At 37.6% G+C, this 23,801-nt stretch overlaps 1 protein-coding gene across 1 annotated transcript in view; it reads right to left on the bottom strand.

Annotated features, from left to right (window-relative positions):
* Positions 1–23,801, bottom strand: part of btbd9 (BTB (POZ) domain containing 9) — a 142,108-nt gene that overhangs the window by 48,295 nt on the left and 70,012 nt on the right. The window contains exons 7-8 of the mRNA XM_039748354.1: positions 10,046–10,155; positions 2,043–2,232 (exon numbers count right to left, since the gene is read on the bottom strand). Coding sequence (XP_039604288.1) covers positions 2,043–2,232; positions 10,046–10,155 — 300 coding nt within the window. The remainder of the gene's footprint in view (positions 1–2,042; positions 2,233–10,045; positions 10,156–23,801) is intronic.

Raw genomic sequence — 23,801 nt, 5'->3', positions numbered from 1 at the left:
CGATAACTTGCAATGAGTCTTTTACAGCGCTCTGGAGGAATTTTGGCCCACTCATCTGTTGTAATTCAGCTTTATTTGGGGGTTTTCTAGCATGCCATAGCATCTCAATTGGATTTAGGTCAGAACTTTGACTAGGCCACTCCAAACTCTTCATTTTGTTTTTCTTCAGACATTCAGAGGTGGATTTGCTGGTGTGTTTTGGGTCATTGTCCTGTTGTAGCACCCAAGATCGCTTCAGCTTGAGTTGACGAACAGATGGCCGGACATTCTCCTTCAGGATTTTTTGGTAGACAGTAGAATTCATGGTTCCATCTATCACAGCAAGCCTTCCAGGTCCTGAAGCAGCAAAACAACCCCAGACATCACACTACCACCACCATATTTTACTGTTGGTATGATGTTCTTTTTATGAAATGCTGTGTTCCTTTTAAACCAGATGTAACGGGACATTTGCCTTCCAAAAAGTTCAACTTTTGTTTCATCAGTCCACAAGGTATTTTCCCAAAAGTTTTGGCAATCATTGAGATGTTTCTTAGCAAAATTGAGACGAGCCCTAATGTTCTTTTTGCTTAACAGTGGTTTGCGTCTTGGAAATCTGCCATGCAGGCCGTTTTTGCCCAGTCTCTTTCTTATGGTGGAGTCGTGAACACTGACCTTAATTGAGGCAAGTGAGGCCTGCAGTTCTTTAGGCATTGTCCTGGGGTCTTTTGTGACCTCTCGGATGAGTCGTCTCTGCGCTCTTGGGGTAATTTTGGTCGGCCGGCCACTCCTGGGAAGGTTCACCACTGTTCCATGTTTTTGCCATTTGTGGATAATGGCTCACTGTGGTTCGCTGGAGTCCCAAAGCTTTAGAAATGGCTTTATAACCGTTACCAGACTGATAGATCTCAATTATTTCTGTTCTCATTTGTTCCTGAATTTCTTTGGATCTTGGTATGATGTCTAGCTTTTGAGGTGCTTTTGGTCTACTTCTCTGTGTCAGGCAGCTCCTATTTAAGTGATTTCTTGATTGAAACAGGTGTGGCAGTAATCAGGCCTGGGGGTGGCTACGGAAATTGAACTCAGGTGTGATACACCACAGTTAGGTTATTTTTTAACAAGGGGGCAATTACTTTTTCACACAGGGCCATGTAGGTTTGGATTTTTTTTTCTCCCTAAATAATATAAACCATCATTTAAAAGCTGCATTTTGTTTACTTGTGTTATATTTGACTAATGGTTAAATGTGTTTGATGATCAGAAACATTTTGTGTGACAAACATGCAAAAGAATAAGAAATCAGGAAGGGGGCAACTAGTTTTTCACACCACTGTATATATATACACACATATACACATACAGTGGGGGAAATAAGTATTTCATCCCCTGCTGAATTTGTAAGTTTGCTCACTTATGAAATGAACAGTCCCTAATTTTTATGGTAGTTTCATTTTAATGGAGAGAGACAGCATTATATAAAAGTTATAAATTGATCTGTATGTCATTGAGTGAAGTAAGTATTTGATCCCCTACAACCCAGCCAAAATTCTAGCTCACACAGACTGGCTGTGTACCCATGTGGCACATAGATTACAATCAATCAATTACAGATACTCCTGATCTCAACTCGTTATGTGTATAAAACACAACTGTCCACAGAATCAATTTCTGTCATTCCAACCTCACCACCACCATGGGCAAGACCAAAGATCTGTCAATGGACATCAGAGAGAAGATTGTAGACCTGCACGAGGCTGGAATGGGCTATAAGACAATCAGCAAGAAGCTTGGTGAGAAGGTGACAACTGTTGGTGCAATTATTTGGAAAAGGAAGAAAAATAAAATTACCATCAATCACCCTCAGTCTGGAGGTTCATTCAAGATGTGTTTGTGTGTGTGTGTGCTATGGCACCTAGTTACTTAAAACTGCTAAACAAATACGGCCTGATGACATGCCTATGTATGAACATACATTAAATTAAAAACAAATAGGTCTAGGAGAGAAAGAAATAAACAACCTTGTACATATAATTCCCTGATAACTATAAAGCTGAACAATATACCTCATTGATCCAATCATGTAGGGCTGAGCAAGCTGTACCACTATTGCTCCACTGCCTAGTTGGTGGCAGGTGTAGCCAGAGTCCCAGTCATAGTTTTTGGTGTCTCCATTCAGCAGAGCATTGCGACTTCTGCTGACACCCTCAATAACACTGGCACATGAGGAGATTGTTGCTACATTTTCAGTAGGAACTGTAGAGAGACAGAAAATGAATAAATATTTCACACAATATAATCTAATAAGTAATTTAAAAAATTACACTATTTGAGAAAATTGCATAGTATTTATTCACTTTTTTAAAACTCAAACCATATTTTATTCATAAGACAGACCCACCATATTTCTTCACAAATGTAATTACAAAAAAATATTAAAACACACTGCTTCCAGAGTTTAAAAGGCCCAAAATGCCTGAAAATTAAAAATAAAATGAAAACTGTTAACAATTTATTTCTAAATTTTAAGAATGAAAACATGTTAGTTCTTTACTTCACTTTATAACTTTCCTTCAAATAGATAAAATAGTGGAAAAGTACAGTAATACTTCCACATTATGGATCCAGCATATTGGGTTTGAATTCCCATGTGAATGTTGCCAATGTACGGTGGCACAGTGGTAGTGCTGCTGCCTCGCAGTTAGGAGACCCGGGTTCGCTTCCTGGGTCCTCCCCGCGTTGAGTTTGCATGTTCTCCCCGTGTCTGCGTGGGTTTCCTCCGGGCACTCCGGTTTCCTCCCACAGTCCAAAGATATGCCGGTTAGGTGGACTGGCGATTCTAAATTGGCCGTAGTGTGTGCTTGGTGTGTGGGTGTGTTTGTGTGTGTCCTGCAGTGGGCTGGCACCCTGCCCAGGATTGGTTCCTGCCTTGTGCCCTGTGTTGGCTGGGATTGGCTCCTGTGACCCTGTGATCGGATTCAGCGGGTTGGAAAATGGATGGATGGACGTTGCCAATGTGGAATATTTATGTTCTTCCTATGTTTTACATAGGTTTTCCTTCAAGTAATCTCTTTTCTTCTTACCATCCCAATAATCTGAAAGTTAACTGGCCCCTGTAGAAATGGAAATGTGGGAGAAAATGTGAGTGGGCCCTGTGACTGAACTTGTGCCCTGTCAGGTACTGCAAATGGTGTGCTTTGTGGAAACTGAAGTACTCTTTGGATCTTTTAGATTTTTTTTTTTTTATACACTTCCATAAGTCTGCATTACTAGTTGTATATATTCATCCTAAAGCGTATCCATCTACTGCAACAGAGATAAATATTAACATGGTGCAAAGTTTGTAGTCACTCTCCCTTGATGAACCATACTTTGTTCCTAGAGACTTTAATCATTGCAACTTGAAGACATCACTGGCAAACTTCTATCAATATACAACCTTGCTAACAAGGAACAATAAAACTCTTGATCTTTGTTAAAAGGAAAAGGCGTTCGACCGTGTCCCTCGAGGAATCCTGTGGGGGGTGCTCCAGGAGTATGGGGTACCGGACCCCCTGATAAGAGCTGTTCGGTTCCTTTACAACCGGTGTCAGAGCTTGGTCCACATTGCCGGCAGTAAGTCGAACCCGTTTCCAATGAGAGATGGATTCCGCTAGGGCTGCCCTTTGTCACCAATTCTGTTCATAACTTTTATGGACAGAATTTCTAGGCGCAGCCAGGGTGTTGAGGGGGCCCGGTTTAGTGAACTCAGGATTGGGTCACTGCTTTTTGCAGATGATGTTCTCCTGTTTGCTTCATCAGGCCGTGATCTTCAGCTTTCTCTGAATCGGTTCGCAGCTGAATGTGAAGCGGCTGGGATGGGAATCAGCACCTCCAAATCCGAGACCATGGTCCTGAGCCGGAAAAGGGTGGAGTGCCCTCTCAGGGTTGGGAGCGAGATCCTGCCCTAAGTGGAGGAGTTCAAGTATCTCTGGGTCTTGTTCATGAGTGAGGGAAGAATGGAGCGTGAGATCGACAGGTGGATCGGTACAGCATCCGCAGTGATGCAGGCTCTGCATCAGTCTGTCGTGGTGAAAAAGGAGCTGAGCCTTAAGGCAAAGCTCTCAATTTACCAGTCGACCTACGTTCCCACCCTCACCTATGGTCACGAGCTATGGGTAGTGACCGAAAGAACAAGAGGCTGAAATGAGTTTCCTCCACAGGGTGTTTGGGCTTTCTGTTAAAGATAGGGTGAGAAGCTCAGTCATCTGGGTGCGGCTCGGAGTAGAGCCTCTGCTCCTCCGCATCGAGAGGAGTCAGATGAGGTGGCTTGGGCATCTGATCAGGATGCCTCCTGGACGCCTCCCTGAAGAGGTGTTCCGGACACGTCCAACCAGGAGGAGGCCCCGGGGAAGATCCAGGACATGCTGGAGGGAATATGTCTCCCGGTTGGCCTGGGAACACCTTGGGATTCCCCCGGAAGAGCTGGAAGAAGTGGCCAGGGAGAGGGAAGTCTGGGCATCTCTGCTCAAGCTGCTGCCCCCGTGACCCAACCTTGGATAAGCAGGAGGATGGATGGATAGATGGATGATGTACAGTAATCCCTCCTTGATCGCGGGGGTTGCGTTCCAAAACCCCCGCGATAGATGAAAATCCGCGAAGTAGAAACCATATGTTTGTATGGTTAGTTTTATATATTTTAAGCCCTTATAAACTCTCCCACACAGTTAACATTATTAGAGCCCTCTAGACATGAAATAACACCCTTTAGTCAAAAGTTTAAACTGTGCTCCATGACAAGACAGAGATGACAGTTCTTTCTCACAATTAAAAGAATGCAAACATATCCTCCTGTTCAAAGAATGCGTGTCAGGAGCAGAGAATGTCAGAAAGAGAGCTTGAGAGAAAAGCAAACAATCAAAAAATCAATACGTGCTTTTAAGTATGCCGAAGCACCGTGATAAAGGGGAATTTTTTAGAGGAATGTCCGTATCCTCTAGGCAAACAGCCCCTCTGCTCACACCTCCTCCATCAGGCAGAGAGAGTGAGAGAGACAGGTAAAAGCAAACAATCAAGCACCATGCAGGAAGCACATCGTATATCATTGAGGAGTTTTATTTAATATGTAATACGTGCTCTGATTAGGTAGCCTCTCAGCCATCTGCAAATAGCGTCCCTTGTATGATCAATCAACTGGGCAAACCAACTGAGGAAGCATGTAGCATAAGTTGAAAGACCCATTGTCCGCAGAAATCCGTGAACCAGCAAAATATCTGATATGTATTTAGATGTGCTTACATTCAAAATCCGCAATGGAGTGAAGCCGCGAAAGTCGAAGCGCGATATAGCGAGGGATCACTGTAATTAATTACTATTTTGTCTCTAGCTTTCCTTGTGAATCATTTTTGCACTATCAGCCATTCCAAAACCCATTCAAATGTTGCATTCTTTGAATGAAAAAAGCACTTACAGAAATACCTGACACATAGTCTGATAAAGTGGTCTTCTAAAAAAAATTGACACTACAAGTGAGCCTTAGTTTGTCTTGCATATGACAAAATAACAAACTGGACATAGCAATGATTATTGCTTTTTTTAGTTTTTTAGTTCACCTAAGTAAATCTCAATCAGTTTTCAAGTATTAGTTATAGGGACATGCTACACTGATCACTAATCAGATCACTAGGACAGAATTTTTTCACTTAAGAAACATAAGTAAAGTTAGACCTCTTATATCACTGAAAGATGCTGAGAAATTAATTCACGCGTTTGTTTTCAGTCGACTGTTAACGCACTCCTCTCAGGACTACCCAAAAAAGACACAAATCGTTTGCAACGAGTGCAGAATGCAGCTGCTAGAATCCTAACTAGGAAAAGAAAATCTGAACACATTACTCCAGTTTTGATGTCACTACACTGGTTACCTGTGTCATTCAGGATTGACTTTAAAATTCTGCTTATGGTTTATAAAGCCTTAAATAATCTCGCCCCATCTTATATATCGGAATGTCTGACACCTTATATTCCAAATCGTAACCTCAGATCCTCAAATGAAGGTCTCCTTAGAATTCCAAGAACAAAGCTTAAAAGAAGTGGTGAGGCGGCCTTCTGCTGCTATGCACCTAAAATCTGGAATAGCCTGCCAATAGGAATTTGCCAGGCTAATACAGTAGAGCAGTTTAAAACACTGCTGAAAACATATTACTTTAACATGGCCTTTCTATAACTTCAATTTAATTTAATTTAACTTAATCCTGATACTCGGTATGTTCAATTTCCTTATAATAACTACTCATGGTGGCTCTAAAATCCGTACTGACCCCTACTCTCTTTTCTGTTTCTTTTTCCGGTTTCTTTGAGGTGGTGGCCTGCGCCACCTCCACCTACTCAAAGCTTCATGATGCTCCAACAACGATGGATGGATTTAAAGGCAGAAGTCTATGTGACCATCATCATCATCAAGCCCTTCCGTGAGAACCCTAAATCCAAAGAGGACTGGGCGGTCTCATGGTCTGGAATCCCTACAGATTTTATTTTTTCTCCAGCCGTCTGGAGTTTTTTTGTTTTTTATGTCCCCCCTGGCCATTGAACCTTACTCTTATTCGATGTTTATTAATGTTGATTTATTTTGTTTTCTTATTGTGTCTTTTATTTTTCTATTCTTTATTATGTAAAGCACTTTGACCTACTTTTTGTATGAAAATGTGCTATATAAATAAATGTTGTTGTTGTTGATGTCTTAACCAGCTAACTGAAGGGCTGTCCTACTATGAGGTAACAAGGTTTTAGGAAGGAATCATAGAAGAGTAGGCACATCGTGTTAGCAGATTTGTGTTTTTTATTAATTAAAGCAAAAATATGTATTTTAATGCATTCTTGTTCATCGTGGTACCAAAGAGTGGCAATGTGTAGCATATTGGTTAGACATGCATATAAGAATTTTCCTGTGCTGTGTATATACTACTACTCAGTTCAATGCCAGCCCAATCATTATAAGCAAACATTTTCAAATGGGAAGGTGAATTAATAAGAGAAACCTGCTTATCTAGAATCATCATTGATCTATTTGGAAGTATGGAGCAAAGAATAACCGTATTATACTAAACTCATAGCAGGCTAGAGGTATGCTTATTACAGGACATAAATTCCACTTCTTGCAATGCAACTCAATTTCAGTTTGGGCCAGCCAGCTTGGGAAAAATAGATTTACATCCACAGAGCTCTTACAAGAGCAAAGATATATTACAGAAAACTGAGGCACTGCAACAAGTTCTATGGAAATTCCAAAATGCATGTGCTATAATGGAAGAGCTCCCCAAGTACAGTATGTACACATAAATGACTGTTTAGATAAATGCATGTGCAGCAGCTGAAAGCATCAGGTGTGAACTGTGTAGCACCAGCCCCTTCAAAGTCAACTGCAATATGATTTCAAGTTTCATATCTCACCAGAAAATGTGATTGAAACTAATTTTAATTGATCTGCTCATGGTCTTTAAATTACTTTTTCGATATAACTATTAGAACTAAATACATCCATCCATCCATTATCCAACCCGCTTTATCCTAACTACAGGTTCATGGGGGTCTGCTGGAGCCAATCCCAGCCAACACAGGGCGCGAGGCATGAAACAAACCCCAGGAAGGCTGCACGCACACACACACACACTAAGGACAATTTAGAATTGCCAATGCACCTAACCTGCATGTCTCTGGACTGTGGGAGGAAACTGGAGTACCCAGAGGAAACCCACTCAAACACGGGGAGAACATGCAAACTCCACGTAGGGAGGACCCAGAACTAAATACAGAAATATATAATTCCAGAATGTCTTGTTTGTTTTTTCAATATATCTCTTAAGTTGTTTTCCCTCTAGCATGCCAATGTTAATAATGTCTCCTTTGCTTACCGTCAACGCAGGATGAAGGGTAAACAAGATATTATTTTGATACTTTTTTTGTTGCTACTTGTTCTCTCTTGCTGTACACTTTAGTAAAATAAGTGTATATAAAAAGAGTGGAAAGATGAAAAAACATGAAAAAAATCTATAATATGCTACTGCTTGATAATATGCTATGATAACAACTATGCTAGAGTAGAGTAGTTTTTTTTTTATCTGCTTTAACTAGTTATGAAATTTCTGTGAGAAATGTTACACCCCTGAAAAAATAAATATTAGATTTAGGTCACAAGCAATATTTTAAAAAAATGAGGCTTTAACAATGAACAAAGATGTATAAGAAAACCAAATACCCACAGCTGCAATAGAGACAGATGTAGAGTTTAAAAACAACCATCAATCAACCACATTTGATCATTTTTGCATTTAGGCTAATTGAACAGGTTGAGCCAAAAAAACCTACTACATTTCAAATGTTTATTCTACAAAAACACTACAACATAAAATAAATTTCATTATGACACAAGAAAGGGAATACTGTATAAAATAGATTTTTTTTTCATTGTGTTTTAAAAATGATGTTTTCAAGGCGGTGGCCATCATCAGCGATACACTCTTCGAGACGATTTCTGAATGCTCGCATGACTCGTTCAGCCATTTCAAGTGGAAAAGCAGCGATTTTGTGGCGAATAGCATCCTTGAGGGCCTCAAGGTTTTGAGGTCAGTGTATACCTTCGACTTGAAATACCCCCACCAAAAGAAGTATCACATAGAGCGAGATCAGGCGAATGTAAAGGCCACCTGACATCACCACACAGGGAGATCAGTATCCCCGGAAACATCTCTCGCAAAACTTGCATGGGTCTCCTCGCTGTATGAACTGTTGTTCCATCCTGTTGAAACCAGGTATCCACCACATTCATTTCTTCCAGTTGGGGCTGAAAAAAGTTCCCTAGCATTTCAATGTAACGTTCTGAAGTGCTGTTGACTGTTGCTCCACCCTCCTCAAAAAAGTAAGGGCCTACAATGCCAGATTCTACAACGGTGCACCAAACTGTAACACGCTCACTGTGCAGGGGTCTCTAATGTAAGTTCACAAAGGTTAGTTTCAGCCCAATAGCAAAAGTTTTGCTTATTTACGCAACCATTCAAAAGGAAATGTGGCTCATGGCTGCACATGACGATGGCATCTCGATGAACGGTTTGCAGAATGTTCACGCACAACTCTCTGTGGCTCTCCCAGTCTCTCTCAGCGAGTTCCTGCACTACCATCATTTTGTATGGATGTAAATTAAGGTCCTCATGCAAAATCCTCCTCAAAGACGTGTTGGAAATGCCTAAGGTAGAAGCATGTTTGTGCTCTGAAAGTCTAGAAGACTGCAAAATTGATGCTCTTACAGCTTTGATGTTTTCAGGAGTTTGTACAGTCTGAGGACGGCCTGGAGATTTTCTGTTCAATGTTGTACCTGTCTGTCTATTTTTTTAGCCACAAACTGAAGAATTGTTTTCCGATTTGGGACATCACCGTTCGGATGAAATGCTGAAGTTCATTTGGAAGGCGTGTTGCGTAGTGATGATGGATTTATTGTTTTTGAAGAATACTTTGACAGCGAAAGCTCGGTGCGTAATAATACGTAATTAGATAAATGTACTCAGCAGAAAGAAAAAAAAACATAGATAATCAATTATAAAGAAGCCAGTGGTGTGGTTTTCTGAGACCACATTGTATATACTGTTATGATAAAAGGAATAACAAATCCTTAATATTTCTGAAAGTGTTTTTCTGACTAAGAAAAACAGTAAATACTTAAGTATTGTAAATATTCTCAATTTTCAACTCACTAAGCAATTGAAAATGATTGGTACAGCTGCCTGATCATCAAAAGTATTGGGTCTTAGGAAGCCTATATGTTTAGAGTGAAAGTTGCAAAATTGTTTTCTTTGTTAAAGATTTGTCATTATAAAATAACAATTATTAATTTTAATAAAAAAATTAATTATTCCCAGTATCTTAATGATTTCCAAATATACTTTTAAAATTCCTTTTTACTTAATTATTACCACATTAAAAAAATAAGTGATAATGAATATCATAAAAATAAAATAGTACACAAAAAATGCTATAATGATTAATTCAATATAAAACATACACATAAAAGGCGAGCTTTTGTTCCCTCTTAATTTCTTACCTATCAATCCTCTTTCCAGTGTGAATGAACGGTTTGTGAACATACATTCTAATGCCACAACATGAAATACTTTATTTACTGTGTTGTGTGTGCCCACAATGCGGATGTACCTGTATAAAAACAAAACAACAAAACACTGCATTAGTTTAGTAGCTTGCCCCCAATAGGAAGTGAGTTTCCAAGGTAGATGTCAAGAGTGCAAAACCAGACAGATTTAATTGTAACATTACAAATTGGAACAGTTACACATTATCTAATGATCCCTTCCACACAGCAATGAAAAAAGTCAACCCAAATATAAAGAGTTGAATGTAAGAAGTGCTTTGTAGCAGGAGAAAAAAATACACCCCTTATAAATTAAAAAGCATCCAGAATATACATAGTGTCAACTCAAAATACAAGATGTACTGTATAATAAGCACCAAACAGTTTTGCCTGCCATCTTTCTTTATCCTGTCTAATTTAAGAAGAATGAGTGTTTATAATTGTAACATTTTCAAAAAATAAATTCAAAATCAAATTAAATTTATAGACAGAGGAATGAATGGTGAAGGTAATATTTATTATAATTTATAGTATAATGGTGAGGATGTAAAAAATAAAAACACACATTTTATTTTATCACTCATTCTGATCAGGATATTACTCAGTAACCTGTCATGTACCCATTCAGAGAAAGACATGTGATGGCTTGATTTCAATTATCACAGAGCTTTTTTCCAAGTTCTATCTTCACCTCACTTTATAGAAAAAAACACCCTAATTTTGCTAGTTGCTTTGAAAAAAAGTGTTATTCTAGATGTACAGTAAAATGTTTATTTTCAGCTCCTTCTGCCACTGCATTCAAGCAGAGTTTGGTCAGTCACTTAATCACTGATTTAGACTGAGACAGAAAATAAAAACTAATAATAATAAAAAAAATTATGCTACTTGAACAGTGCATTTAATGGGATGATAGCACCACAATTTTTTAAGAACAGGAGAAGTCATCAAAAGTCACACTTTCAAGAAAAACTGCATACAGTATCCAGCATTCATCTTCCCTTTAGAAAATTACCACATTATATCTGACATTTCCTTACTGTCCATCTGGCAGCTCCTTTTCCAATATTAATAAAATATTCCATTGATGACTAACCAGAGGTGTAAAGGAGAGTAAGAGTGAAAACTGTCAGGGTGAGTAAATCAATTATCTATGCCATGTTTTGTCTCTAAATGGAAATAGTCAAATTTCAAACATTATATAGTGAATAGCATGTGCAAATCAGTTTTCAAAAGAAAAAAAAAATACTGCAACTGTTCTGTACAAGTTTTAGCAGTACACACAAAACATTTCAGTTCCATATACAATAATTAGTTTTAACATCCTTCCAGCTTATACTATGTATATTTATTCACTTCATTACATCAAAAAAAAAATTCAACATGTCAAAAACAACACCCATTTACTTACAAAACTTGCTATCTTTAAGGGTGTGAGGTCTTCTAAATCAGTTTCAGGAAAGGACATCCTTCAGGTAATGTGTATCTTGTAGCAGGTTGTATCACAGACAAGCTACTTTAGGTTGAAAAGTGTGGTTGCCTAGCTTTCAGATTTTTTTTTAATAAACCTGATCAGAACTTTCCTTAGGTTAAGCAAACAAAAGCTCACAGCAAGCATGTGTAAGATATGCCAATGTTTATGCAAGTTAATGAGTATATGGGTGATGCTGTATGAAAGTTAACGAAGTTAAATTATCAGAAACTGCCATAAACTAAGATAGTATTTTGAAATAATGAAATTAATACTCCAATGAAGAGAAAATGATTCATCCAGATTAACATTAGACAATGCCTTGATTTATTTTTCACCAGTAAATCTAACTTTGTGTTGAGCTGTGTTCATGTGCAATCCGAGTTTTTGGAACTCCAACTTGTGATGTTTCACCCTTCGTTTCAGAACGTTCACATGAATTTTGCTTTTAATTTGTTATTTGGTCTAAAAATTATTAAAAATAAACTGTATTTAAAAAAATTAACCAAATTTATTAAATGTGTATCACTTCATTCCAAATGCAATTTGACCACATAAATTGCAATCTAGCTGACCAGACCATTTTTTTTTATTTTACACACATGACTAAAATGAAAGTCCAGTATTACACCACAACTGTGAGAATTTGTGTAGTTTTATTTTCTCCAACTTGCCTCGTAGCTCAGCGTTCATATTGCATTCATATTTAATTTATGACTTGGAAACATTTTACTTACTATCTGTCTGAAAGTGTGTCAATGCAGCATTGGGATGGTAGTGAAACACAGTTGAAATATTGTGGAGCAAGGGTTTTTTTAATGGAAAATAAGTTTTGCAACATTAACATACATCTTCTGAATTTTGCTACCCATGCTTCAGTCACAGATGTATGTGTGTTTGTAATTACAGAACACTATACAAATTAATTAATGAAAAATAAACAGAACCAATATAATTCTCAACTATCACTACTAATTCCCTTATTTTATTACTTTAGTAGAAAAAAGATATGATGGAGGTTGTGAATCTTTTGCACACCTTTAAATATAATTTCCTCCTTTTCTGTGACTATATGTAAAAAAGAATATTGATTCAGAAAATAATTGGGTTATCATGAAATATGTGAATTCCAGTAAATTGTGGCATTTTCTAGGCTAATATCATCAGTTAAACAGCACCTTTTCCTAAAGCATGAATAAATATGGATTTACAACAATAACCTGCAGTTCAATTACAGGGCGCTCCTCTTAAGACAGAATGACAGAGTTTATAATGACAACAGGTATCCATAAACGCTTGATGAAAGGAATGATTGGCCCTAAACAAGCAATTTAAACTGTCTTTGCTCCACTACTAGAAAAATGCATGAACTTACGAATTTGTAAGTACTGAAAGTAACATAAAAAATGTTCCCTAAAGAGGTCAAGCCATACACAGCATTAATTAAATCATGAACTCACATCAACAATTAACCATCGTCGAAGAAAAAATACACAAGATACAGAATTGAAAAATTCTTTTTTTCATCTGTATTAAATGTGAATACTATGAAATTTATGTCTTGAAGTTCAACCTGTCATTTCCTGCTGTGGGACAGGCTTATATATACAGAAAATAATGTAGTTCATTTAATATGTAAAAAAATGTTTTTTATTCAGAGTCAAAGTTGTGAGCCCATTTCTGAAATCAAGAGGGTTATGCTCTTCCCAACTGTTTTAAACTAAAAATTGTGATTTTATCCCAATTAGGCTAAATTGCTAATATAACCAAATTGCAGTGACACAAGCAAGCATGGCTCTACTTAATTTTAAGAATCTAAGAAACCATATGTTAAACATAGCCACTGGGAAATGCAATTTGTATTACAGGGCACACAGGATAACAGATATCTTGGAAAGGCCTGTTTTTCAACCTTAGTAATAATTACAGATCCATCCATCCATCTTCTAACCCGCTGAATCTGAACACAGGGTCACGGGGGTCTGCTGGAGCCAATCCTAGCCAACACAGGGCAGAAGGCAGGAACCAATCCTGGGCAGGGTGCCAACCCACCGCAGGACACCCACAAACACACCCACACACCAAGCACACACTAGGGCCAATTTAGAATATGAAATAATCACTGTTTAGACAATTCAAGAAAGGATGGTAGCAATTAGCAGGGCAAGCAATTGGTCAGTATTAACCCTAGACAAGGAAAAAAACAAGACTAAGAATAAATACCAGTCAGTTTTGTATTTCACTCGTCACATACAATGATTGATCACTACAATAGGAACTATAAACCTCCAAACCAGCCACTACATTGAGTTTGTTATATTCTCTCCATTGGTTTCATTTTGGATCACTGATTTTCCTCATATACCCAAATAATAAACTTCAGTCAACCTAAGAGGTGCAAGAACCTTTCCATTACAATTTAAGGATCCAAAGAGTAAATCACAGAAGAAACTGTGAATAAAGGAGATGACAGTTTGGGTAAAAGCAAATTTGTCACCTTCCAACTTTCATGAGGGATCTTTTTCTTGAAGTAACAAGTTGAAATTCAATCAACATAACTGCTTAGAAACTTGAGACTTATATATTTAGGATAAATGCTGTAAATCAACTGTTGTTAAATGACCCATAGTGGGAATTAGCTATTGCTAGTGGTGAAAGTTAAAATAATGTTCTTAATAGTGTACATTATCAAAATAATATTTTTAATTGTGTGGCCAGATTTCCCAGTTGACATCCAAACTAGCCAACTCTATGCATTGCTTAAATATAAGCAGCTATTCTTTTTACCAGTTCTTGTAATTTTGTGCTCATTGGTAACAGGCAAAGCAGGTCTGACTCCAAGCACACAGACTTGGTAAGTTTACTTTAAAAGATGAAACATCTTGTAAGAATGCTATCTTTAAAACCACACAGATTAAATTCAAGAACTTTCACTAAATGCGTTTACATGCACTTTAGTAATCTGACTATTCATTGAAACCGGATTTCTATAAGGCCATGTAAACACCTATTCTGATTAGAGAAATTGGGTTATTGGCCTCTGAGAAACCTGATTAACACAGGCTGATTTCTCCGTGAACAATCCGATTATGCAGCCATGTAAACCCATAACCGTGGTACTATTTAGGGTTTTATAGTCTGCCCAATGCCGTCTGTCAGCCTGCGAGAACATTTGCTTCACATCCACTTACAGTAGCTAATGGTAAAAGAGTCCATAAAATACATTTCCAGAGACAAATGTACGGGCAATCGCATTATTCCTTTTCTTGGCTGAAATAATCTGTCTGAGTACTTTAGAAACTGGTAAATTCACTTTGATGAGATGAATGTACAGTGATAAACTCAATAAATGCAATCTCAAGAACAGTAAAGTAACAAGTTAAAAGTAATGTGTGTTATGTAGTCCAATTATTTTTTAAAGTAACAAGTAACTTAATGTAAATACTTAACTTACTTAAGTGAAAACATATGTTATGTTATTGTTATTCCAGTGGCACAGGGTATAAGGCAAGAAGGACATGTACCCGATCCTCTGAGAGCTCAAATGTATAGCCAAGTGTAAAAGAGTTTGCTGCATGCAATCCAGTAACAGAAAACTATAAAGTGTCAATCTGATTAAACATATGTTTAAAACACAAGAAAATTAATCGCAGGTTTAATGCTTATTTTCAAATTCACAGAGGCCGATGGTGATGTTTAACTCTTTTTTTGTGTAGTTTAATGAGTCAGAGCATTCTACCAAAGGTGAACCCCAAATGATTAGTTGCACATGTAAATGTGGATTACTAAGAAACCAGGTTTCTTCCTTAGCCCGATTATATGTGTGCATGTAAATGCACAGATCGTAAACAAACAATTTTAACCTGTATGTTAAGCAAATTATTTTCCAAGTCCATTCATCTATCTATTTTTCAGTATCCCCTCCCAACCCTAATACAGAATCATGACAGATGGGAGTAAGGAAACCTGGAAAGTATGTTTCTCCATCACAGTAACCATTCACTCACACTGTACTGCCAACTCATAATCTACCTCAGGTATTATCAACTCACTATTCTGTTTGAACCTTTTCTGCATTTTAACCTAACAATTTATTTTGTATTAGTAATTGCTTTATAAATCACAAGTCAAGAAACATAACCAGTGTGTCTTCGGGTGTTGGAATAAACTGGTGTGTCCAAAGACATGAGGAAATGTACAAAGTCCATAGAAAGTGCCTCAGTCAGAATGTAAGCCAACAAAATGTGAGTATTATAAATTACATTGATTAAACTAGCTCATGAAATACGAGACCCAAAATAAACAGACCAAAACGATAAGAATGGTCATTTATGTCAATTTTAGAAGGCAGGTAGCAGTCATGGATATATGGCCTTCTGAAGGAGAGGTAAAAAGTACAGTATGATCAACAGGCAACAGAAGGATGTGCAGCATGCACTTCTTAGCAGCACCTTAACTGAAATTGACCCAGATTTAGTACTGATACAGAACCAGAGTATAAATGGAAGTTCTTACAAACTCTAACTTTCAGAGACGAAAAGCTACCAGCTACCAGTGCATTTACTTCATTTTTTGCAAATTAGTGAACAAGCAGGTAAGCTGAGAATGAGTAGTCATAATGTCAGACATGGCCTAAAGTGGACACATTCTTTATTATTTCAAATGTCTATTATACCCGAACTCTGAAAAGGGCAAAAAAGTATAAAATAAATTCAACAATTATTTTAGTGGAGTTTACTAATATTGATTTGTTAGACTCAGTTACTATCAATAATCAGTGTAGATTTTGTTTGATTTTAATCTCATATTATATAGAGTCCTACTGTGCTATTTAATAAAGTGCTTATCCTCCCACTTAGAAGCCGAATAGTTATATCCCACACAAACCTACAAAAAAGTAGGAATAATCATGAGCTAATGTATTTGACTCTTCTCAAGTGAACTCAACAGAACAAAGTCATCTCCCATCATCTTCCATCCATTTCAAGAACACCTCACATTCTAAGAGTGTGACAGATTGCATGGATATTAAAAAAGAAACTCACAAGAGACCCTTGGATGAAACACAGGAGGGGCTGCATTCAGCAGAAGCACCAACATGAAACTGGTAAAGAGACAGTCTTGCAGAGTCTTTAATGAGGTCTCAGGAGCCAAAGGCAAACCAATAACAAATTGCCCTTTTCTGAAAGGCTTAAGTTTTTAACACACACACACATACACGTAAGCACTGTATCTCTGGGACCTGCCAGCACAAATTAATGGAATGCCTCATTCCTAGAAAGGGAAAAAACTGGTAATAAACTCTCCCATCTAAATTAAGGGTTTTATAGCAAGATAAAAATCTAAATTTATGGAAGTAATTTCAGATGTGTATGTTTTTTCCCCTTCATTTGCAACAGGCATTGGCATAGCAAAGTCCCAATGGTGGGAGGGTAAGAATGAACAGAAGCAAGGGGATGCAAATCCACAAACAAGGCATCACAAATCAGCAGCATTAACCACATTAATACTATACAAGTCTACCTTAAAATGTTTAAGTTCAGAGCTTACACCTATTTCTGTCTTAGTCTTCATATGCAATAAAATTTGGGGCCCTTTGTTCACAATTGTGATAACATTTATAAATCATTAGGATACCTCTTTACTATCCCAAAACCAAAAAAAAAAAATCATTCATTGCAGCCATTAGAAATCTGTAATCCTTACATTAATTTTATTTATAACCATTTAAACCTGTAGGGGATGATTTGAGTGTTTATAACCCCATCATACTATAGTCTCTTTATACACATAAAGCAGGTCATACGTTAGACTTAGTAATTACTAAAAGAATTAAAAGTTGATGTGAAGCAGATCATTAATATCGGTCTATCAGACCATTTTCTTTTACTATTTAATATAGAAAAAATTATAGAAAATATTCACGAGAAGCACATTGTTAAAAAAAACGCTTCTTTGATTCATCAGCAGCTTCAAAATTTACAAACATTCTAAGCAACCAGTCTGTCTGTAGTGCTAACTACAATAGCGAGGATAATGTAAATAGTAAGGTGGAAAATTTTATACTAAGGTGAGAGCTGCTGCTGACATAGTCGCACCTGAAAAGACAGTTAAAAAATCTTCTAGTATGGTTATACCATTAAATACCCAAAGAGTGTCTGATTTAAAGAGAACATGCCAGACAGCTGAGCGTAAATGGAGAAAAACTAAACTAACTATCCACTACGAGATATTGAAGGTTAAAATAACAGAATACAATAGCACAGTCCGTCTTGAGAGGTGCTGCTATTTCTCTAGAATTATAAATAACAATGCTAGTAATCCTAGAGTCTTATTCTCTATGATTGATCGTCTGCTAAATCCAGGTAACTCAATGGAATGCCTCCAAAATACTTCCAGTGAAACATGTGAGGCTATTGCTGTATTTTTCAATCAAAAAATTAATGATATATCTCCCCCACACTGATCCTCTTAAGCCCCAGTACTCCATTATAAACAAATTCAATTCTTTCACCAGGATAGATTTACCTAATTTATATAAAATAATTTCTCAACTGAGACCCTCCACTTGTGTCCTTGACCCAATACCAACAAGTTTTTTCAAAGAAGTATCCGGCGTACTAATTGATAGTATTTTTGAAATAGTAAACTCATCATTAGATACGAGGGTCTTCCCAGACTGTCTTAAGACTGCTGCAGTTAAACCCCTGCACAAGAAAAATAATCTTGACTCCTCTGCTTTTGAAAATTTTATACCTAACTTGCTTTTCTTAAGTAAAATTCTAGAGAAGGCAGTCATTATGCAGCTAAATGACCACCTCAATAAGCATGCTACTCTTGATAAGTTTCAGTCGGGTTTCAGAACAAATCACAGTACAGAAACTGCACTCGTTGAAGTAGTAAATGATTTGCGGGTAAATGCAGATAGAGGCCATTTATCTGTTCTCATCCTCTTACATCTGAGTGGCACATTTGATACCACTGATCACAATATTCTTAGAAATTGTCTTAGTCAGTGGGTGGGCCTCTCTGGCAGTGTCTTACATTGGTTTGAATCCTACCTGGCAGGTAGAAAATTCTTTGTTAGCTGTGGTAATTATACTTCGACGACACATGATATTCTATATGGTGTTCTACAAGGCTTTATCCCTGGGTCCGCTGCTCTTTTCGATTTACTTGCTTCAGTTAGGTCAGATTATCTTGGGGCATAACGTGAGCTACCACAGCTATGCCGATGACACACAGCTGTATTTATCAATAACACCTGGGGCCTCATGTATAAATGGTGCGTACGCACAGAAATGTAGCGTAAGAATGTTTCCACATTCAAATCGCGATGTATAAAACCTACACTTGGCGTAAAGCCACACACTTTTCCATGGTACCTCATACCCTGTCATACGCAAGTTCTCCGCTCTGTTTTGCAGACTGGTGGCACCCAGCGTCAAAGCAGTGCTACTGTTCCTGTGTGGTTACCCTTTATTTCTTAGAACCACATTTCTGACAAGGCTTTATAAATACACTGAAACTAACCGCATATTGTTGTGTAGTGTAATGCATCTGATTGTAATTAACCTGTAACAATACAGGTTATAATATAATGGTCCAGGTCCAGGTATTCCAAATACCATAACTGCTTTTGCGTTGTTACTCTCACTGCACCTTCTTTTCCTACTTTCAGCGGCTCCCTTTAAGGGTTGCCACAGCTGATCAACTTTTTCCATATTACTCTCACTGCACCACGCGGAGTATTTATAAATCTGTATCCGAGTGGGGAATCACAGCAGCAGCTGATCGGAAAGAGAATTATCAGTATACAGCATTAAGCACACGCTGCCTCAGCCACGGCAAAACGTTTCAAAGCCTTTCCTGTATGGACCTTGCGGTTCAGAAACAGTTTCATCCCAAGAACTTTAAACGCACTCAATCAATTGCTCCTTGTAGAACTGTTTGTACTTATAAGTACAATTACCCCACTGTAAACTTGCACTACAGTTATAATATTGCACAACCTGTGTCACTTTATAAAGCGCGTATTTACATATGATGACGACATAATTTTTAAGATGAAATGCAGCAAAATATGTTGATTATATTATACAGATTAAAGTTTAACTTCTTTTAAATAATCTGTATTTTTAATAATTAAACATGTGAGGACACGGTGCTGCAGCGCTAGCAAGTTCACGTATTGTTTCTGCCTTGCGCGCTGCATATTAGCTGAGGCTGGCGCAACACTGGAAGGATAGATGGATAGGATAATTAAACACGTACTATGAAGATATTTCAAGGTTCCTTAAAAGTTTTGAAGAATCGTCGTTGTAAGCTTATTATTACAGAGCTGATTGCGTGGCGATTGGGTATTTGGGGAAAGAAAAGTAAGGACAGGAATTGCAGGTTAGTACGTTTGAAACAGGCAGTACTGCTACAATAAATTATTTCATCGAAGGTTGTGCATGGCGCTTCTTGTGTGAGACATGAACAATCACTGCACCATCGTATTCCCATGTTTAATAACATGCTTTCATTCCAATCATCATGAAAATGATGATATCACATATACATCTCAGTATTTTAATTTTTCAGAGAGCTGTAATATCACGAATGTAATGGATTCTGTTTCCTGTCGGAGAAAGAGAAAGAATGGAAGCACGTAGTCATTCACACACATAGAGCACATAGAAGATCAAATACAAAACAAAGCATTTAACGTGCTACTTTAGTCACGATCGGATTTGAGAAACTGTTGATGTTCTACTTTAATGACAAAATAAACTACGTGATTAAAGTGGAAATTTCGAGATTAAAGTTGACATTTCATGCTTTTTTCCCCACTGTGTGCCTATTTTTTTTTTTATCTGTACCCTAATAAGCTCAGACGGTGGGCTACAACTCACCTTTTCACAGCGACTTTGATATGTGACTTCTTTTTTATTTTGGTACTCTGCAACTTTGTGAACTTGAGCTTTCGAGTTTCTCCGACACGCTATTTCACTCGATCTACTTCCTTTTGTTGATTATACCACTGTTAAAATCAACAAATAGTACGTTTTTTTCCTTGCCTCCACTTGGTATTCGCTGAAATTCTTATATTTTCCTTCGTGCTTTTTCCATTGTCCTTTCACAGAACGCTGAGCTTAAGGGCTATTTATATTGATTTACATATTCAAAGAGGCGTAATTCTGGGAGGAATTGGGGTGGGACAACAGGCACGCACGTGCGTTACTTTTCACGCTGACCAGGATTTATGGAGTGGAAGAACGTGGAAGTTGGAGTACGCACAGATTCCTGCATCTGGATTTTTCTGTGCGTAACCACATTTCGGGTTTTGTGCTTATGTCATGTTATAGTGCGAATTCTATGCACATCGTTATGCATAAGGCCCCTGATGACCCCGACTCTGTTGATTCACTGACACAATGTCTAACTAAGTCAAACTAAGTAAAGAGAAAATTGAAATTTTAGTGACTGGCAAAAATGGATATAATGAAGTTATTAGAAATAAACTTGATGCATTAGGATTAAAAGTCAAGACGGAGGTAAAGAATTTAGGGGTAACTATTGACTCTGACCTGAATTTTAAATCGCATATTAATCAGATCACTAGGACAGTATTTTTTCCACTCAAGAAATATAGCAAATGTTAGACCTCTTATATCATTGAAAGATGCTGAGAAATTACTTCACGCTTTTGGTTTCAGTCAACTAGATTACTGTAACGCACTCCTCTCAGGACTTCCCAAAAAATACATTAATTAACACTAGAATTACCAGAGCCTACGAAAAAACTCGTCTTTTGTCATCTAAATGTGCTGATAAAAATCAGGCTGCAAGCAGCCGCTATTCCATCCCCCCACCGACTTAGAACGTGCACAAACTTCTCCCAGCTCATGCCTTGATTAATTATCTGGGAGTGAAGTGGAGTTTTAGAGTGGAAATAATAGATCATTATTTGGAATACACGCATTTCACGTGTGTTCCGTTTCTACAGTAATCCGTGTAAACACATTTTTGAAACAGAAACGTTTTTCATATTGTAGTAGTAAATGACAAAATGTAAGCATAAACTATATAATGTATGAAGCCTGAAGTCCAAATATCAAACACTTTCACAAAAGGTACAAATATAACAGAACAAGTATGCTTTTATTCAAAAATATAACTGCAGAAAAAAGCCACCTTAGCATGCCATATTGACACATATTTATTACAGCTGCCACGATAGCGTAATGGTATCAGCTGCTGACTAGTATCCAAAAAAGGTCATGAGTTCGATCCCACATGGTTCAGTTTTGAGAAGTAAACTGCTCTTATTCCTAATATTTTAGAAAAAAAACATGCATTTGATTTCAGTGTGTAACAGCCAATGTAATTTATGATACTTGTAAAGGTTAGTTTTTTTTTTATTCACTTTTCATTCTCTCAGTCGTGTTCAGGATCCTTCCCTACCCCAAAATCTGAGAATGCTGTTTTCACATAAAGATGCGCTGTAGCTCTGCAGCGTACTTGTGACTGCATTCTCGTACCAATGCTTGCGAACTGAAGTGCCTCGTGCACTTTTCGCATTACACGTCTATTTTTTAAAGCATGCCCATGTCGCTCAAACACAGGAACATATGTTGGTGTACAAGAATAAAAAACAATTGCACTTTTATTCTAGACTATAAGTAAAGAAAAAATAAAGCAAGTTACAGTAGGTGGTTGATACGACAGCTTGCGTGGTGCAATGCTAAGAACTGCTGATTTCCGATCCGTGCTATATAAAATCATCACATTCAAATATTAACAATTCCCACACACCCTTCCTACATTCACGACATGTGTATTTGTTGCAGTGTACACATCTCTCTCTGCTATGGTTCCTATTACACTGAATGAGCACCTGACATTGTACTTTCTTCCCTATATAAATAACATTCGAGTATAGCGCTCCAAATAAATCACATTCGAGTATAGCGCTCCAAATAAATCACATTTGAGTTATAGCGCGTCTTTATGTGAAAACAGCATTGTCACATTAGGGAGGTCATGAACGCGACTGAGAGAATGGAACTGAATTTATTCAGTGCAGCAGTTTCAACGCACAGTACATGCAATATTATTTGAAAACGAACAGAGTCAGATCGGGCGCATATTCAAACCCGATCTGACGCTGTTTGTTTTCAAATAATATTGCATTAGTGCTATGATGTTTTTACATATATTGTCTCTTTCATTCATTTTGCGGTTTGTAATCAGCGACCGCGTGTTTTTTCCCCGATCTTGCCAGTTTCGCACATGTTGCTATATGGTGCTGTTTCTTTTGTACTCCAGGACATGCAGAGGACAGAATAGTACAGAGCAGTAAGTTCAGCGCTATATGCAATCAGACAGACAAACAGGCAGAGAAGGCACTAGATATATAAATAAACAGGGAAGGCACTGTATAATAGATATATAAAAAACAGCTAAGGGGATAGATATATAGATAGGTAGGAAGGAAAGGCGCTATATGATAGGCAGACAGGGAAGCTCCTATATAATAATAAAATTACTGTTATTACTATATAGACAGGGAGCTCAGCGTCGCAGCGTGTATTCAAACCCGATCTGACGCTGTTTGTTTTCAAATAATATTGCATGTACTTAACTATTTTAGAATAAAAACATACATTTGATTTCAGTCAGTCTGTAAGAGCCAGTGTAAATGCATGATAATTGTAAAGGTTAGCTTTTTTTTTAATTCAGTTCCATTCTCTCAGTCGCGTTCACGATCTAAGCCCCCCCCCCACCCCCCAAAAAATGTGACAATGCTGTTTTCACATAAAGACGCGCTATAACTCAAATTAGATTTATTTGGAGACGCGCTATACTCGAATGTTATTTATATACGGAAGAAAGTACAATGTCAGGTGCTCATTCAGTGTAATAGGAACCATAGCACAGAGAGATGTGTACACTGCAACAAGTACACATGTCGTGAATGTAGGAAGGGTGTGTGGAATTGTTAATATTTGAATGTGATGATTTTATATAGCACGGATCGGAAATCAGCAGTTCTTAGCATTGCACCATGCAAGCTGTCGTATCAACCGCTTACTGTAACTTGCTTTATTTTTTCTTTACTTATAGTCTAGAATAAAAGTGCACTTGTTTTTTATTCTTGTACACCAACATATGTTACTGTGTTTGAGCGACACGGGCATGCTCAAAAAATAGATGTGTAATGCCGCGAAAAGTGCACGCAGGCACGTCAGTTCGCAA

The sequence above is a fragment of the Polypterus senegalus genome, chromosome 3 (genome assembly GCF_016835505.1).
Source record: "Polypterus senegalus isolate Bchr_013 chromosome 3, ASM1683550v1, whole genome shotgun sequence".
NCBI classification, from domain to species: Eukaryota; Metazoa; Chordata; class Cladistia; order Polypteriformes; family Polypteridae; genus Polypterus; species Polypterus senegalus.
The sequence above is the reverse complement of the archived record's forward strand: the minus strand, read 5'-3'. Positions and strand labels throughout refer to the sequence as shown.